This window comes from Mytilus galloprovincialis, chromosome 5 (assembly GCF_965363235.1).
Source record: "Mytilus galloprovincialis chromosome 5, xbMytGall1.hap1.1, whole genome shotgun sequence".
Lineage (NCBI taxonomy): Eukaryota > Metazoa > Mollusca > Bivalvia > Mytilida > Mytilidae > Mytilus > Mytilus galloprovincialis.
Window position 1 is genome coordinate 72,665,085 of NC_134842.1, and position 16,630 is coordinate 72,681,714.

General features: G+C 32.2%; 1 protein-coding gene and 1 long non-coding RNA gene across 2 annotated transcripts in view; both read right to left on the reverse strand.

The window, feature by feature from the left end:
• Positions 1 to 16,630, reverse strand: part of LOC143076367 (peroxisomal acyl-coenzyme A oxidase 3-like) — a 41,357-nt gene continuing 24,727 nt past the window's right edge. Inside the window, exons 6-13 of the mRNA XM_076252097.1 lie at positions 16,305 to 16,487; positions 12,001 to 12,244; positions 6,149 to 6,271; positions 5,732 to 5,842; positions 5,071 to 5,225; positions 4,236 to 4,383; positions 2,974 to 3,128; positions 1 to 2,135 (exon numbers count right to left, since the gene is read on the reverse strand). Of these exons, the coding sequence (XP_076108212.1) occupies positions 2,022 to 2,135; positions 2,974 to 3,128; positions 4,236 to 4,383; positions 5,071 to 5,225; positions 5,732 to 5,842; positions 6,149 to 6,271; positions 12,001 to 12,244; positions 16,305 to 16,487 (1,233 nt within the window). The 3' untranslated portion in view covers positions 1 to 2,021. The remainder of the gene's footprint in view (positions 2,136 to 2,973; positions 3,129 to 4,235; positions 4,384 to 5,070; positions 5,226 to 5,731; positions 5,843 to 6,148; positions 6,272 to 12,000; positions 12,245 to 16,304; positions 16,488 to 16,630) is intronic.
• LOC143076373 (uncharacterized) lies at positions 8,965 to 11,490 on the reverse strand. The gene is made up of 2 exons (XR_012978629.1): positions 10,108 to 11,490; positions 8,965 to 9,667 (listed from the first exon to the last, which is right to left on the reverse strand). It is a non-coding gene; the product is annotated as an uncharacterized LOC143076373 (long non-coding RNA).

Here is a 16,630-nt window from a genome sequence, read left to right on the forward strand (position 1 = left end):
TTTCAAATTTCATTTTATCATGACTGTTTATTGTTATTAATGCTGGTATAAATCTTTTGAGCACCAAAATTTTCATATGAGTGACAGAAGTTTTGAATTTGCACTAGACATAATAGTGAAATAGGAAAATGAAGATTTCAAGAACTCTGTCATTCTAATAAAAATCTCATTAAATGTAATGCTTTTTGTTCAGAATACATATATACTATTAACACGACTGTTAATACATCCCTAAACTGCCCCCTCTAAATCTGCCTCTGGTTAGGACTTCACTAACATCAGATTTTTCTTCTTCTTTAAAATCACATAAAATTCTACAAAAACAGACTGGAACCTTTCTTTTCAAGGTATGTGGAACACATCAGAACCCTCTTTTGTCAATTTTGGGATAAGTGTCAGCTTAGGGACGACATCAAAAGTTCAATGAAGGATAAAAAACTTAATTCACATAGTTTTTTCACTGACCCCTCCACCCCCTCTTAACTTAATTTGGGAAAAATTGATTTACCTATGTGGATATATGTAAAATCGATTTTAAATTAACAAAACTTGCAGCAATGTTAATTAAAAAAATATTTTGCCTCAAATTAAATTTAAACATTGATTATTTTAATTTAGTCAATTAAATATAATATTTAAGTTAAGATATAAATGAATGAAATTATGAGGTATATGTCAAATTGATAGCAACCCAACAACAAAAAATTACTAAAAACACACCAAAATTCTGATTAACACTACTGTAGACATGTATATTTTGCAATTTCTATACATAAATATTTTGCCTCAAGATTAAATTCTTGCTTTCACAATAACTTAGCACTTCACATCGAAACGTTGTAATGATTCTACAAACTTTTTGGCCAAGTGAAATTTTAACAAAATTAACTTTCGTGTTTGTCTCACATCTTCTTATATCTATTGACAGTGTCCCAAATTAACCCAATTAGAAATTTCTACCTACTGAAAAATATTGATTCATAAGAATAAACAAAATAACAATCATTGGTAAATAAAACATATACATAAAAAAAGGTTAAACAATACAATATTAAATAATCAAATAAATATTATTTGAACATTAATCATTTTAATTTAGTCAATTAAATATAAAATTTAAGTTATGATATAAATGAATGAAATTATGAGGTACATTGTATATATGTCAAATTGATAGCAACCCAACAAAAAATTACTAATAACACACCAAAAATATACTAGAATTTTTGTCCAAAAGTGCAGTTTAATTGGTATAATATAAATATGAAATTCTTTTTGTTCATTATTTGTAAGTCAGACACTAAAATATAAAACATCATCAACAGAATATATCATGACATGTTACAGAAATATATATATGCGTATAAAGTCTTAGTCCAAAAACTTGTGCACGTTTTCAAACAAACAACATGTCCATACTTACATTTGAATACATTACAATATAAAAACATATAATAATCAATACAATAATATATCAATGAGGTAAAATATCAATGTACTATTTAAAATCATTCTTCACAACAACAATTTAATAAAATTGAGCAAATTTTTATTGATTGGAATGAGTTGTGCTTCCAACGTCAATGTGATGTAACGATTTAAACAAATGAATTGAATTACCTCTTCATGGTATAGAATCCAATTATCTCCCCTTGAAATTGTCAGATTAACATTGTTTTGCTTTTTTAATGCTGTATAATTCAATTATCTCCCCTTAGAAAACCATAATTTTGAATAGTGTCCTATTTTTTTAAGGGGTATACGTGCTTACATGATATATTAATAAATCTGACAAAGGGACAGGGTGATTCCTGTTTACTTTCCAATAATATGTTAACTACAGGTGCATTGATAATTCATTCCTTTTCCAATAAATTTTCGGTAAAATTAAGTACATTGTTATATCAACTTGAAATCACATTTGCTTTGGATCTTTTCTGGCAGTTTTGACTCTGGTCTGAATTTTAACCAATCACAGATTACTTCACAAAGTTCTGCCACCAATAAGTCTATCAGACAATTTACAGCTTGGCTTTACAGCCAATCAAAGGCTTGTTTACAAATTCCTGCCACCAATCAGGTCTTTCAAAACAGTTTGGTGTGTTAATCATGGCATTATACAAGTTTTTGTAAATCTGAAATACACAAATGAATAAATCTTATACTTTAATAAGTATTTCTTAAGCTAATGCCCTACAGATTAATCATTCTGCAACTACTGTGACTACTGCATTAGATTTACCACTAGGTTTGTAAATACAGTGTAACCTGCCTAATCAGACAACTGAGTATTCTGACATCCTGATTTAACCAACCTATTTTCATGGTCCCAAAATATGCTTATACACAAACATAAAATGGTTTTTTCTGTCTGATAACAGACCTGCTTACTTTCACATTTTATGGACGACATGACAGGTGCCAAATGTGGAGCAGGATCTGCCTATCCCTAAGGAGCACCCAAGATTGAGAATGGTTTTTTGTGAGTTTGAGGTGCTCAGTCTTGGCTTTTCTCAGTTGTGCTCTATATGCTGTTGTTTGGTCTTTTATTATTTCTTTGTGTTGTCAATTTGCATACTGTCACTATTTCAGGGGATTTCCCCCATGGAGGCTCCCAAGTGGAAATTTTGTAAGAGCAATTTTGTCCACTATTTTAGAGAAAACAATTAATTTAAACAATGGCTATGAGCTTGTAACAGCATGAAGAAACCAAAAAACAACATTAGAATATATTTGAAGGCCCCCTTGAAGGTTTTGTAGGACTATAAGAACCATCTTCCACGTAAAACCCCCATGGGCATTTTGAAAAGTTGGCAGGTATGAATTTGTATTTGACTTATGAGTTTGAATGTCCCTATGATATCTTTCACCTCTGATTTTCATGTATATAAGTTCCTGGCAGTTATAACATCAATGGGCTGTCATAAAAAAAATCAAAATGAACCCTAGACCAATGACCCTAATGATTCTAACCTCTCCATCCGATTGTCCTATTGGTGAATTCAGTATGAAATCTGTTGGAGCTACAGCATCAGCCAGGGATACAGCATCATCTTTCAGTTCTGTACACAAACGTAAAATAGCCTCCCTGATAACTTGAGGTGGGTTACTTCCAGTGATGTAACCTCCTATGAAATAAAAACATATAAAGTAAATACAGTGTAACCTGCCTAATCCGACATCTGAGTACGGTATTCTGACATCTGAGTATTCTGACATCCTGCTTTAACCAACATATTTTCATGGTCCCAAAATATGCTTATACACAAACAAAAAATGGCCTTGCTGTTAACAGACCTACTTAGTTTCACATTTTATGGGAATTAACCCACTGGAGAAGTTTACCGGATTCCTGTAATCATCCGAAAAAAACACACGTCAAAACAGGCATTTACCTGATGTTCAGTAGTTGTTGTTTGTTGGTGTGGTTCATAAGTGTTTTCATTTCTATTTTTTATATAGATTAGACCATTGATTTTCCCGTTTGAATGGTTTTACACTAGTCATTTTTGGGGATCTTTATACCTTGCTGTTTGGAGTGGGTCCAGGCTCTGTGTTGAAGGCCATACTTTGACCTATCATTATTTACTTTTACAAATTGTAACTTGGATGGAGTGTTGTCTCATTGTCACTCATACCAATGTTTTTATATCTATTCAGAGTTCTTTTAAAAATTGATTAATTAACACTTATGACATGCAGAAGAGATTTATTACATTCTCTTGTGCTTTAAATCACCCATGATTTTTTTTTAAGTTGGCAGATACGTTTCATAGTAAATATACCATGACCTGAAGTTGTCAGACTGTTAGATCCCACAGACCTACTAAATTTAATTCATCATCCAGCAAATAAATTCAATGTTGATATACCTTGGTATAAAGTTGTCAGATTTATTCTAGGTCCATAAGACTTTGTGTGTTTTTAACATATATTTAGCATTCTGTCAATATACCTTGGTATAAAGTTGTCAGACCTACTGCAAATTCAGAAATTATTGCATGCATTTGTAATTGGATTTTTCAAGAATGGACAAAAATGCAAGTTAAAATATTGCGATTTCCTAAAAAATCTGCATACAGGTCTATGTTTCAGTTATCAGAATGCAAGTTCTTATTATTGCAACACTCATACAGCTGCAATATTTGCATTAATAAAAATCATGCAATAATTTCTGAATAAACTATTAAATTTAACTTAGCATCCAGCAAATTAAATTCTATGCTGCTATATACCTTGGTATAAAGTTGTTAGATGTTGTTCCAGTCTCCACAAACCAAACAGAGAACATATTCTAGTAAGTACGGGTCGTAGTTCTGACGGGACATCTTCTCCGTTCTTCCCTTCCTGTAAAACTTTATAAAATCTCTCTAAAACGGTCATCTGAAATTTAAAAAGAAAATTTGAAAAAATATTCTGGAACAATATAATGACAACTTTGTAATTAAGAAATATAGATTCCTACACTGCACCAAGTGTATTACTTTATGTCTCCACTCGAGACAGTTAAATTTTATTATTTAAAGCGCGAGGCTTGATGAGCATTTTAGATAATTAAATTCAACTGTCGAGAGTGGAGAAATATCGTAATAAACGAGTTATAGTGTCGGAATCTGTTTCTCTGATGACTTTAATCATTCTTTTTCAAAGATTTTCAGAAACTTGTGTTCTTTATATGCAACGTCATCAGACAAGGTCGCCTTTTTTCATGATGCACAATAGGAAAATTGAGAAGAAAACAAAACATTTTGCGTCATAATCAAATTTCGACTAATCATTTGCTGAGAACAGATTTTTCACTAGTGAGGAGAAATATTTTTCTCACACGTCAGGAAATGTGAAAATAGCACAAAAATTAGAGAAGGTGCATTCTATAGCATCAATATAATTTTGAGATGCAGAATAGCAATAAGTGTTTCTTTGATGAAGAATAGCAATAAGATTTTATTTGCCTTTATTTTTTTAAGATTTCCATCAAATTTTGGGCTCTACTTAATAAACTGTTGAAATCAAAATATGCTCGACTTTCAAATTTTGTTGATACCGCCAATACCGGAAAATGATTCCTACCTCAATAAAAGCAATGGCTAGAGTCCTGCAGTAATACACTTGGCTGTCATTCCTGGCAGAGAAGCCATCTTTTCCTTTGTCCAACTGTTGTTTAAGTCTGGCATCACTATCCACTAATAATCTTACAACTAACCATCTATAGGCTTCCAGTGAAACTGAAAAACACATGTTATAATTCATTACAACTACATCATTACTTCTACTAGTTTTTATTGGTATGCAGATCAGTATAATAGAACTTGATTCCTTGTTTATTCTTCTTCAAGTATCTTATTGTCTCAATCAAATTCATTCACTTTCTGTCTAGATTGATTAGTTAGTTGCTATGAAATAAAGAAGATGTTGTTTGATTGCCAAACTAATGACCTGATTTTAGTTCAAATACAATAACCAGGTTGTTTGTTTAATATCCAGTCGCAAATAAATAATAAATGCATGTACATGTGTGTGTGTGCTACCTTCAGGTTTAATACAGTCCTCAACACTTTGAATGTATGTGTGTTACTTTCCTTCAGGTCTAATACAGTCTTCTACACTTGAATGTATGTGTGTGTGTATGTGTGTGTGTGCATGTTATGTTCCTACAGGTTAAACAGTCTTCCACACTTCTCACTTGGAATGTGTGTGTGTGTGTGTGTGTGTTTGTGTGTGAGTTACCAACCTTCAGGTCTAAGACAGTCTTCTACACTTCTCACTTGGAATTTAGTTTTCAGCAAACTATCAAGATCATTCAAAAAGTTAATACTTCCCAACGGACTTGATACCTTTTTACCTGAAAAAAATGTAATTTTCACTTAACATAATGGTGTATCACAATTCATGTTTAAAATTAATATATCAATTGAACTTTATATTGAGGTTTTCATCTAGTCAAATGGTACACATACTAAATCATCTGGTCAAATCTATGTTAAGAAATTCTATTACTGTTTGATGCAAATTGACAAAACTTGGTTAAAGGTGAACATTTCTGATGCAATTATGCCAAATACAGTTCCCCTGACCTTTATTACAAGAAGGAAACGTCCTATTATAATACAGCTCCCCTGACCTTTAGTACCAGGTGAGCAAAACTTACCACTTTTGACTTGTTCCAGGTTAGCTAACAGGTAATTACTGGTCTGTTGTAGTATCACGTTGTTATCACCCTCATATGTACAGTTAGTATCATTATCATTACGTATAGCACCAAGTCGGTTCACTGAAAAATGTAAATAATAATAATGAAAATATGGAGTTTAGTGAATATTATTAAAGAGAATCCTGTTTGGTAAAGTTTTAGGGTTATTGTATTTACATTTTCAAACAATGATTTACAGCTAGACAAGAAACATTTAGCAATCTGATATATTATGACGCCTCCTTTGTAACATAGTGAGTGACAGTAGTGAAGTCTAGTCAACTCTGTTTCTGGTGTGACTTGTGTGGCTCTATCTTCAGTTTTTTATATAGATATAGGAAGATGTTGTATGAGTGCCAATGAGAAAAATCACCATCCAAGTAACAATTTATAGAAGTAAACCATAATAGGTCAAGGTACGATCTTCAACACGGAGCCTTGGCTCACACCGAGCAAGCTATAAAAGGCCCCAAAAATAACAAGTGTAAAACCATTCAAACGAAAAAACCCAAAGTCTTAATATATCTAAAAGCGAGAAACTAGAAACACTTGGGTCAATATCTTTAATTGTTTTAACATAGGCGGTAATGGTAACGTTTTTTCCTATAGCTCAGTCCATATTGTAAACTTTGATATGTATGATAGCTCGTTTCGAAGCTGTGACATTTTCACATATGTGGTTAAATTTTCGGGGTACGAAGTGAGATTACTTTTTCCGTAAATTAGCATACCACAAACATCCTTTCAATATGCGGCTCCATGTGGTAAAATATCCCCTTTTTAACACAATAAGTTCTTTGAAAATTTAATACTTTGAACACATTTAATAGCTCCATAGTTGTTACACATTTATTCTATGTTCCTCTACTTTCCTTATCACCACAAATGGTTAATCTCAGTCATTAGTAAAAAATAAAAACATGTCCAATATCACTACACAGAGATTTTATCTTTACAGGTGACTTTTGAGTTCCTCATTTCGAGGCGCATTAGGGATGTTGTCCCACTTATGAACCACATAAACAAACAACAACCACTGAACATCAGGTTCCTATATCACTTTTTTCATATCAATTTTTTCTTTTAACAGTGGTGTTGTCTATTTTTCTTTGACTTATATTAGTCACAAAAATAATTATAATCAAAGCGCGAAAGCGCTGTAAAGGCAGTTAATTACAGGTTGTGTGTATTTCTAGTCCAGTTATATCATTATCTTCCATAGAACAGAGGTGGTTTGTAGTATTTAAGATTTAGAGTTCTCTTGTACCTAGTTCACCTATATCTATAGTCTACTGTTTACAGTATATTTTCTGTACCTCGCCATGAAATGCATTTTTAAGACATAAGAACTTTTCCTTTTTAATATAAATAAAACTATTTTTAATTATTGATTATATACACATATTCAATTACTCCTATCCTATGAAAAATAATTCACAAAGATTGACTAGTCTCCGTTCTGTGTGTATTGCTAGAACATCAAGTAACATAATGGTTAATGTACATAGTAACATGTCAACTCTTTTGAAGACAGAACTTTTTTAAAATTCTCCCTCCAAGCAAAATTATTTTTCAGTATAAACATGATAATGTTATCTACCTGTATTAATGACCTAGAGACTCTCAAGAGCCGGTGTCGCTCACCTTGGACGGTCTATGTGCACATTAAACAACGGACACATATAAAATGACAAAATTGTGTTTTTGATGATGGGGATGTGTTTGTAGATCTTTCTTTACTGAACATTCTTGGTGCTACAATTATCTCTATCTTTAATAAACATGGCCCAGTATTTACAGTTGAAAATATTTTTTAAAAATTAACAAAAAATACAAAAATTTATGAAAATTGTTAAAAATTGACTATAAAGGGCAATAACTCTTTAAGGGGTCAACTTAAAATTTTGGTCATATTGACTTATTTGTAGATCTTACTTTGCAGAACATTATTGCTGTTTACAGTTTATCTCTATCTATAATAATATTTAAGATAATAGCCAAACTCTGCAAAATTTCCTTCAAATTACTAATTTGGGGGCAGCAATCCATCAACGGGTTGTCAGATTTGTCTGAAAATTCCTGGGCAGATAGATCTTCACTGAAGAGACAATTTCACCCTAGTCAGATTTGCTCTAAATGCTTTGGTTTCAGAGTTATAAGCCAAAATCTACATTTTACCTGTATGTTTTATTTTTGGCCATAGTGGCCATCTCGGTTGGTTGACCGGGTCTAACCACACATTTTTAAATTAGATACCGCAATGATGATTTTGGCTAAGTTTGGTTAAATTTGGCACAGTAGTTTCAGAGAAGATTTTTTGTAAAAGTTTATGGACGACGAAACCAAGTGATGAGTCAGGTCAGGTGAGCTAAAAAGGAGTTTTTAATCAAGGTAACAATGACATCTGGTGGCCATAAAAGCTGTCTCATTAGCATTTTAACCACTTCCCATATTTGCTTTTAAGACAATAGAAGAAAATTATTCAATGCAAAAACAAAACTTACTTGTAAATATGAAATTCTCTTTACAGTATGAGTTTTTCTCATTGTTGGAGATTGTACAGTAGTACAGTCCTGTAACTGCTTATACCCATTTCTTATCCCCTTTAGTTTGATAAACTCACAGAATATCATATATTTACATTGTGCCACATCTCCTTATTTTTATATGCATTACAATAACATGAACAATTGTAATTCAAATCTATATATCAAAGCAAAATGAATTTCACTACTTTCATTCATGCATCCTTTGGAAAAATATAAGTTCTAAAATGACACAATATATGTTTATTTATATAAAAATAATATTTAGTTTTCGACTCTTAACAGGTATAAACAAGAATGTGTCCCTAGTACACGAATGCCCCACTCGCACTATCATTTTCCATGTTCAGTGGACCGTGACATTGGGGTAAAAACTCTAATTTGGCATTAAAATTAAAAAGATCATATCATAGGGAACATGTGTACCAAGTTTGAAGTCGATTGGACTTCAACTTCATCAAAAACTACCTTGACCAAAAACTTTAACCTGAAGAGGGACAGACGGACGGACGAACGGACGAACAGACGCACAGACCAGAAAACATAATGCCCCCCTACTATCGTAGGTGGGGCATAAAAATGCACAGCTGTGTCATGATTTGTGAAATCTGTGCTGAAAACATAGGCATTTATGGTGTTTGAGTAATTCCATCTGTGAAGCTCAACATTAGCTCGTCAGTTCGTGGTGGACAGTTATAAATCTTTCCTGCAGGATGAATGTACATCTATTCAGGAAAACCAATTTCACAAATCAAAACTTTCCTCTAGATTTCTCCTACAATATTCATCCAGTTTAGTTCTTTTGGTTTAACGGGACACCGTCCTGATTTTTAATTTTGTAAACCATTCAGTCTCTTGCTTACAAATGGTGCATGAAAATAGGATGGGAATGCATGGCAGTAGACAAGTCTCTATAAAGTGGGTATGTGCCCTGAAAAAAGTTTTATAACATTAGCTTTTTTGGAACTTGTGATAGACTTGTGCAACACACATACCTAAATAACTATAACATAGGTGGAGAGCATCATTCATGTCAATGTTTTGTTCCTGTTTACATTGTCATTGATATTTTTCAAGAAAGCCCGAGGCATAGCTCATGAATTCTTGTCATTACAACCGAAATTTACATAATTACTGCTAAAATAATTATCAGTATAATATATCTCTTGTAGAAAAACCATACAATTGTAGTATTAACCAAAAAATGTCAAACAGATGATATTGAATCGTAATCCCAAAAGTTATGACGTCTTGAATTCACCCCCCTTTTTATTCTAAAACGATAATTGCGGTTGCAAACAGACTTTGGTTTACTTGCATGGCGATTATATAAATAACAGTATATATTTCTTAAAGAAAATAAAGTTTTACCATGAATAGTTTCCTGAACGTAGTCGTTTTCAGTAAAATGTGCCTTGCAAACAACAGCTGATTGATATGGGTTCTACGATTGCATCGCACATGACAATCTACGTTTGAGCCATGGCGTTGATCCAACTTTTCCTTCTTATTAAGTCATTTAGAAATCTAAATGCAAGTCATCCTCTTAAATGACACTCAGGTACACACCAACAAGGACTAGGCATCGTTAATTGTGTGATTGTTTTGCAGTGCAAAAACGGAAGTTAAGGACGGAACTGACTGGTCTCACTAATAAGAGACAAGAAGAATTTTAGAGACAAACAGCGACAAGAAGTTTAATTTAGTGACTAAGCGACAAAAACTAACAAGGGACAAGCGAATCGTAATTCTCTCACGATGCTATTCTCATTTGATGTGATAGGGTGAAGCTACACCTATCAAATATGTCCCTATGAAAAAGAAGAATTTCACTGTTAGAAAGGAAATGATATTGCATGGTTTTGATTCAATAAATTCTTTAAAAGGAAATTGAATTTTTTTTGTTTTGATGGCCAATTTTTAGCGTGTGTATAAAATATATTTTTTTTTATATCTAATAAAAACTAATCCCTTTCTTCTTAATAAAAACATATTTTTATCTATCAATGTACAGTAATATAAAAAATGTTTTATAACCGCCCCTATAATAAAAAATAATGCATGTTTTTTTTAATATCTATGGGGAATAAGTTGTTGCAATGACATTTTTTTTATTTATGTATAGTCGCTATATAGTCTTCTTGACGCTTCTTCTCGCTAAATTAATTATATTGTCGCTTCTTATCGCTATTTTAATTTTATTGTCGCTTCTTATCACTTTTTGACGCTTCTTGTCTTTAATTAGTGGAACCCTATTCAGGAACGATAATTTCATATTTTACATAACTGAGACCGAAATAACTATAACGTCATACGGCTTCACGTACAGAAATACTTTAAATTGTATATTATGCAATATAATTCACGGTCAGTCGACTTTTAATTATAATATCATGTTATATCAACGAGTGAAATGATTTTAAAATATCTTTAGATCGCAAATAGTACTCGAAATTGAACGGACCTCTTTCCACATGGAATTCGAATAATGATAGTTTGTAATCAGATTGACTGCTTATAATGCAAAAGACACATTAATAAACAGATTTTTAAAACGAACAATACACACTGATCGTTTCTTTATTTCCCAATGTAAATGAAAGGAACAAAAACCAATACATACCACAAAAAGTAGAGGAGAAATTTAAACATTTCCGGATCTATTTCTTGCAAAATGACCCCCAGCAAAGATTTGCGTAAGGAAAGATGAACCTCATGACTTGAAAGTCAGGCCTTAAAGCACTGCCTTTAAAAACTATCTTACCAAAAATAATATACATTTAAAACTAACTTACAACAAAAATATGTATTGAAATCAATATAACTTTGAATATAAATATAAATAAAACTAAGAAAACATAAAAATATTCATAAAAACTTTCTTACCATAAAACTAGTTATAAAATCTATCTTTCCACAAAGATAAAACTAAGAAAACATAAAAAATATTCATAAAAAAACTCTCTAAGACCATAAAACTAGTTATAAAAACTATCTTACCACAAAGATAAAACTAAGACATGTAAGAATACATAAAAATATTCAGTAAAACTCTCTTACCATAAAAAATATCCTGAAAAACTCTCTTACCATAAAAATATCCTTAAAAACTCTCTTATCATAAAAATATCCTTAAAAACCCTCTTACCATAAAAATATTCATAAAAACTCTCTTACCATAAAAATATTCATAAAAACTCTCTTACCATAAAAATATTCATAAAAACTCTCTTACCATAAAAATATTCATAAAAACTCTCTTACCATAAAAGTAGCCATGACCTCCACATGCCTCCCTACATTCTTGAACGGCATCTCTGGCAATCCAACTGGCAAATGGTTTACTGGCACAAGACAAGGCATGGATTTCCTTGCCCAACTCTGCCTGTTCTTCTGAATTGTTGCCCAACATAAGGCCTATTCTCACACCCACAAAGTCCATAAAGAAAGAGTCTGACCAATGTTCTAATACATAGGTAGCTGCAAGAAATGGCAAGAGTCTCCATTGCTGAAATAATATAATACATACATGTATGTATCAGCAAACCAGATGCTCCACAGGGCACAGCATTATACGACCGCAGAGTTCAAACCCTGAACATTGGGGCAAGTATGGACACAACATTCAAGCTTGATACAGCTCTGAATTTGGATTGTGATTAAATAGTTGACACAACACAGGTTTCTGACACATAATGAATGTGGTCTAAGAACTTAAACTTAAAAACTTTAAATTTTATATTGGACATTACCTATTATAGTCCAATATGCAAAATCTAAATACATGGTTAGATTCAGTATATCAAAGAACCCCAAGAATTCAATCTTTGATGAAATCAAATAAAGTTCAATTTTGGACCCTTTAGACCTCAATGTGGACCAATCTGATAACCGGGCCCAAACATCAAAAATCTAAATACATGGTTAGATTAAGCATATATCAAAGAACCCCATATATTCAATTTTTGTTGAAATAAAACAAAGTTTAATTTTGGACTGCAGTTTGGACCAACTTGAAAACTGGGCCTATAATCAAAAATCTAAATACAGGTTTAGATTCAGCATATTAAAGAACCCCAAGGATTAAATTTTTGTTGATATCAAACAAAGTTTAATTTTGGACCACGATTTGGACCAACTTGAAAACTGGGCCCATAATAAAATTATAAGTACATGTTTAGATTCAGCATATCAAAGAACCCCAAGGATTCAATTTTTGTTGATATCAAACAAAGTTTAATTTTGGACACGATTTGGACCAACTTACTATGAAACTAAAACTAGAAGTCGACAACACAGGAACTATTCAACTATCATGCTTCGGAGACACTGACAATACTATAAAACACCTAGGTAAAGGTACATTACTGGTCGAGACAGAAACAAAACAGAAAATACCAATTGATTGACTTGTAGTACCGAAAATAGCTGTTCTGTTAAAAAATTTGTAAGGGTTCCGGGGAACCCAGTGTCTCGCCTACTTTTGATGTAAATCCCAGGCTGAACAAAAAAAAGGAAAAAAATCAATAAAAATATTCCTTTTGATTGTAAGAAGCTCCTATCCAAAGTTTGGTAAAAATCCAGGATAGTTTATGAATCTAATAAATGTTATTCAAATTTTAACTGCAGACTGTGTAATGTTAACTAGAAGAACAAGAGGCTCTCAAGAGCCTGAATCGCTCACCTTAATTCTTTTGGTTAAATCTCTCATCAATGATTATTTTGGCTTTTCAATATATTTAAATGTTTTTTGGATCGTCCTATTTTCTTCAAAAGCCAAAAAAAATAATCATTTTCTCCTATGTTCTATTTTAGCCATAGGAGCTATGTTTCTTGACATACAAGGAAATAAAATATAAAATTTATACTAGATACTCTGAAACATTATTGCTGTTTACAGTTTATCTCTATCTATAATAATATTCAAGATAATAACCAAAAACAGCAAAATTTCTTTAAAATTACCAATTCAGGGGCAGTAACCCAACAACAGGTTGTCTGATTCATCTGAAAATTTCAGGACAGATAGATCTTGACCTGATAAACAATATTACCCCCATGTCAGATTTGCTCTAAATACTTTGGTTTTTGAGTTATAAGCCAAAAACAGCATTTGACCCCTATGTTCTATTTTTAGCAATGGCGACCATGTTTGTTGATAGATCATAACTTCGGATACAATTTACAAACTAGATACCCTAAGGAACATTCAGTTAAAGTTTGGAAGTATTTGGCCCAGTAGTTTCAGAGGAGAAGATTTTTGTAAAAGATTACTAAGATTTACGAAAAATGGTTAAAAATTGACTATAAAGAGCAATAACTCCTAAAGGGGTCAACTGACCATTTCCGTCATGTTGACTTATTTGTAAATCTTACTTTGCTGAACATTATTGCTGTTTACAGTTTATCTCTATCTATAATAATATTCAAGATAATAACCAAAAACAGCAAAATTTCCTTAAAATTACCAATTCAGGGGCAGCAACCCAACAACGGGTTGTCTGATTCATCTGAAAATTTCAGGGCAGATAGATCTTGACCTGATAAACAATATTACCCCAAGTCAGATTTGCTCTAAATGCTTTGGTTTTTGAGTTATAAGCCAAAAACTGCATTTGACCCCTATGTTCTATTTTTAGCAATGGCGACCATGTTTGTTAATAGATCAAAACTTCGGATACAATTTATAAATTAGATACCCTAAGGAACATTCAGTTAAAGTTTGAAAGTATTTGGCCCAGTAGTTTCAGAGGAGAAGATTCTTGAAATAGTTTACGACGACAGACGACGACAGACGACGACGGACGCCAAGTGATGGCATAAGCTCACTTGTCCCTTCGGGACAGGTGAGCTAAAAATTCATAAGGGTTCCAAGGAACCCGGTGTCTCGCCTACTTTTTCTGTTAATCGCAGACTCAACAAAAATGAGGAAAAACATCAATAAAAATTTCCCTCACGATACTGTCTTTTGATTGAAAGAAGCTTCCAAGTTTGGTAAAAAAATCCAGGATAGTTTATGAATCTAATAAATGTTTTAAAAAACTTTAACTGCAGACTGTATGTAATGTTAACTGGAAGAAAAACTAAGTCCATTTATAAGTAAAATACGGAAAAAGTGATTTTTTTTTTACAAAATTTACTTCTGAATAATATCTAATGGTCAGAAATAAGCTTTTGTCTAAGTTTAGTAGAAATCCAGGATAGTTTAAGAACATTATAAAAATTTAAAAAACTTAAACCACAAAGTGAATGTTTTGTTTCTGGCAAAAAAAACTAAGTCCATTTATAAGTAAAATACGGAAAAGTGGAAATTTATTTTTACAAAATTTTCTTCTTGATACTATCTTATGATCATAAACAAGCTTCTGTCCAAGTTTGGTACAAATCAAGGATAGTTTATGAAAGTTATTAAAATTTTAAAAACTTTAACCACAGAGTGAATGTAATGTTTCCTCGCAGAAAAACTAAGTCCATTTATAATTAAAATACGGAAAAGTGGAAATTTATTTTCACAACATTTTCTTCTTGATACTATCTTATGATCATAAACAAGCTTCTGTCCAAGTTTGGTACAAATCAAGGATAGTTTATGAAAGTTATTAAAATTTTAAAAACTTTAACCACAGAGTGAATGTAATGTTTCCTCGCAGAAAAACTAAGTCCATTTATAAGTAAAATACGGAAAAAATGAAATTTTATTTTTACAAAACTTACTTCTGGATACTATCTTATGATCATAAACAAGCTTCTGTCCAAGTTTGGTAGAAATCCAGTGTAGTTTAAGAAAGTTATTAAAATTTCAAAAACTTTAACCACAGAGTGAATATTTGTGGACGCCGCCGACGTAGGATCGCTATGTCTCGCTTTTTCGACTAAAGTCAAAGGCTCAACAAAAATCATATCCGCAAATTAGACTTGACTGAAAACAAGTTCATGTATCTACAAGGATTAAATCTGGCTCATACAATCACAGAAAAAATATATTCAAAATTGATGTTTTGATAGTAGCAGATTACTATTGGCAGTTTGTTGGAGACCAAATCAACTGCAGAGATGGACCTACAGCTGTAAAATCCAAACTAGGTTACCTTTTATCCGGTCCCTTAAAGGAAACAAGTATCGTGAAAGCAAAAGAGCCAAAGAGCAAAGAAGTTTCGTTTGAAGAATTAATGACGAGGGATGTAACAGAAATACAAAACATTACATACCTCACCACCGAGTTTGAAAAAAAGATGTGTGTGAACAAAGTACTGTACAAGTCATTCCAACGTCCAAGATGAACCTGCCAGCAAATCAAGATGATGAAAAACAGATACAACTGTTAACTACCCTTTTATATGAAGTGTGAATTGTTTTTAAGTGTTAAAGCGTTAAATTTTAATACCACTAAATAGAGACAGTAATTATTTTCTATACATAGAAACTTTAATTTTCAAGCGTAAATATTTTTAATTTGAAATTACTTATTCACATTTTGAGATTGTATGGTATATAGAATATCATCTTTTTGCACCCCCCCCCCCCCCCTCTTACATACCTCTCCCTCCTCCCATTTCTCTACCCCTTACCTGAAGTTGATATTCAAGGACAGGTATTTCTTCTTTGCCTGGAGGTCCAAATTGTCTCCTAGCAGCAGAGTACCGTATAGCTATAGGCATACACAGCTTCAGATTACAGGTACACATCCCTGTTATACCCACTCTACCACCAGACAGGGCTCCCAGCGAGGCACCAAATCTTTTGTTTGGGTCCTATAATAAATAGTATCATGTAACTGTAAATTCAAAATTATTGTGAAGTTTTTACTAATGTGTTAATTATATAAATGAAGCATTATGTGGTTCAAAATTGCTGAAGTGATTTTCCTTCATAAATCATTTGTGATCTCATTAAG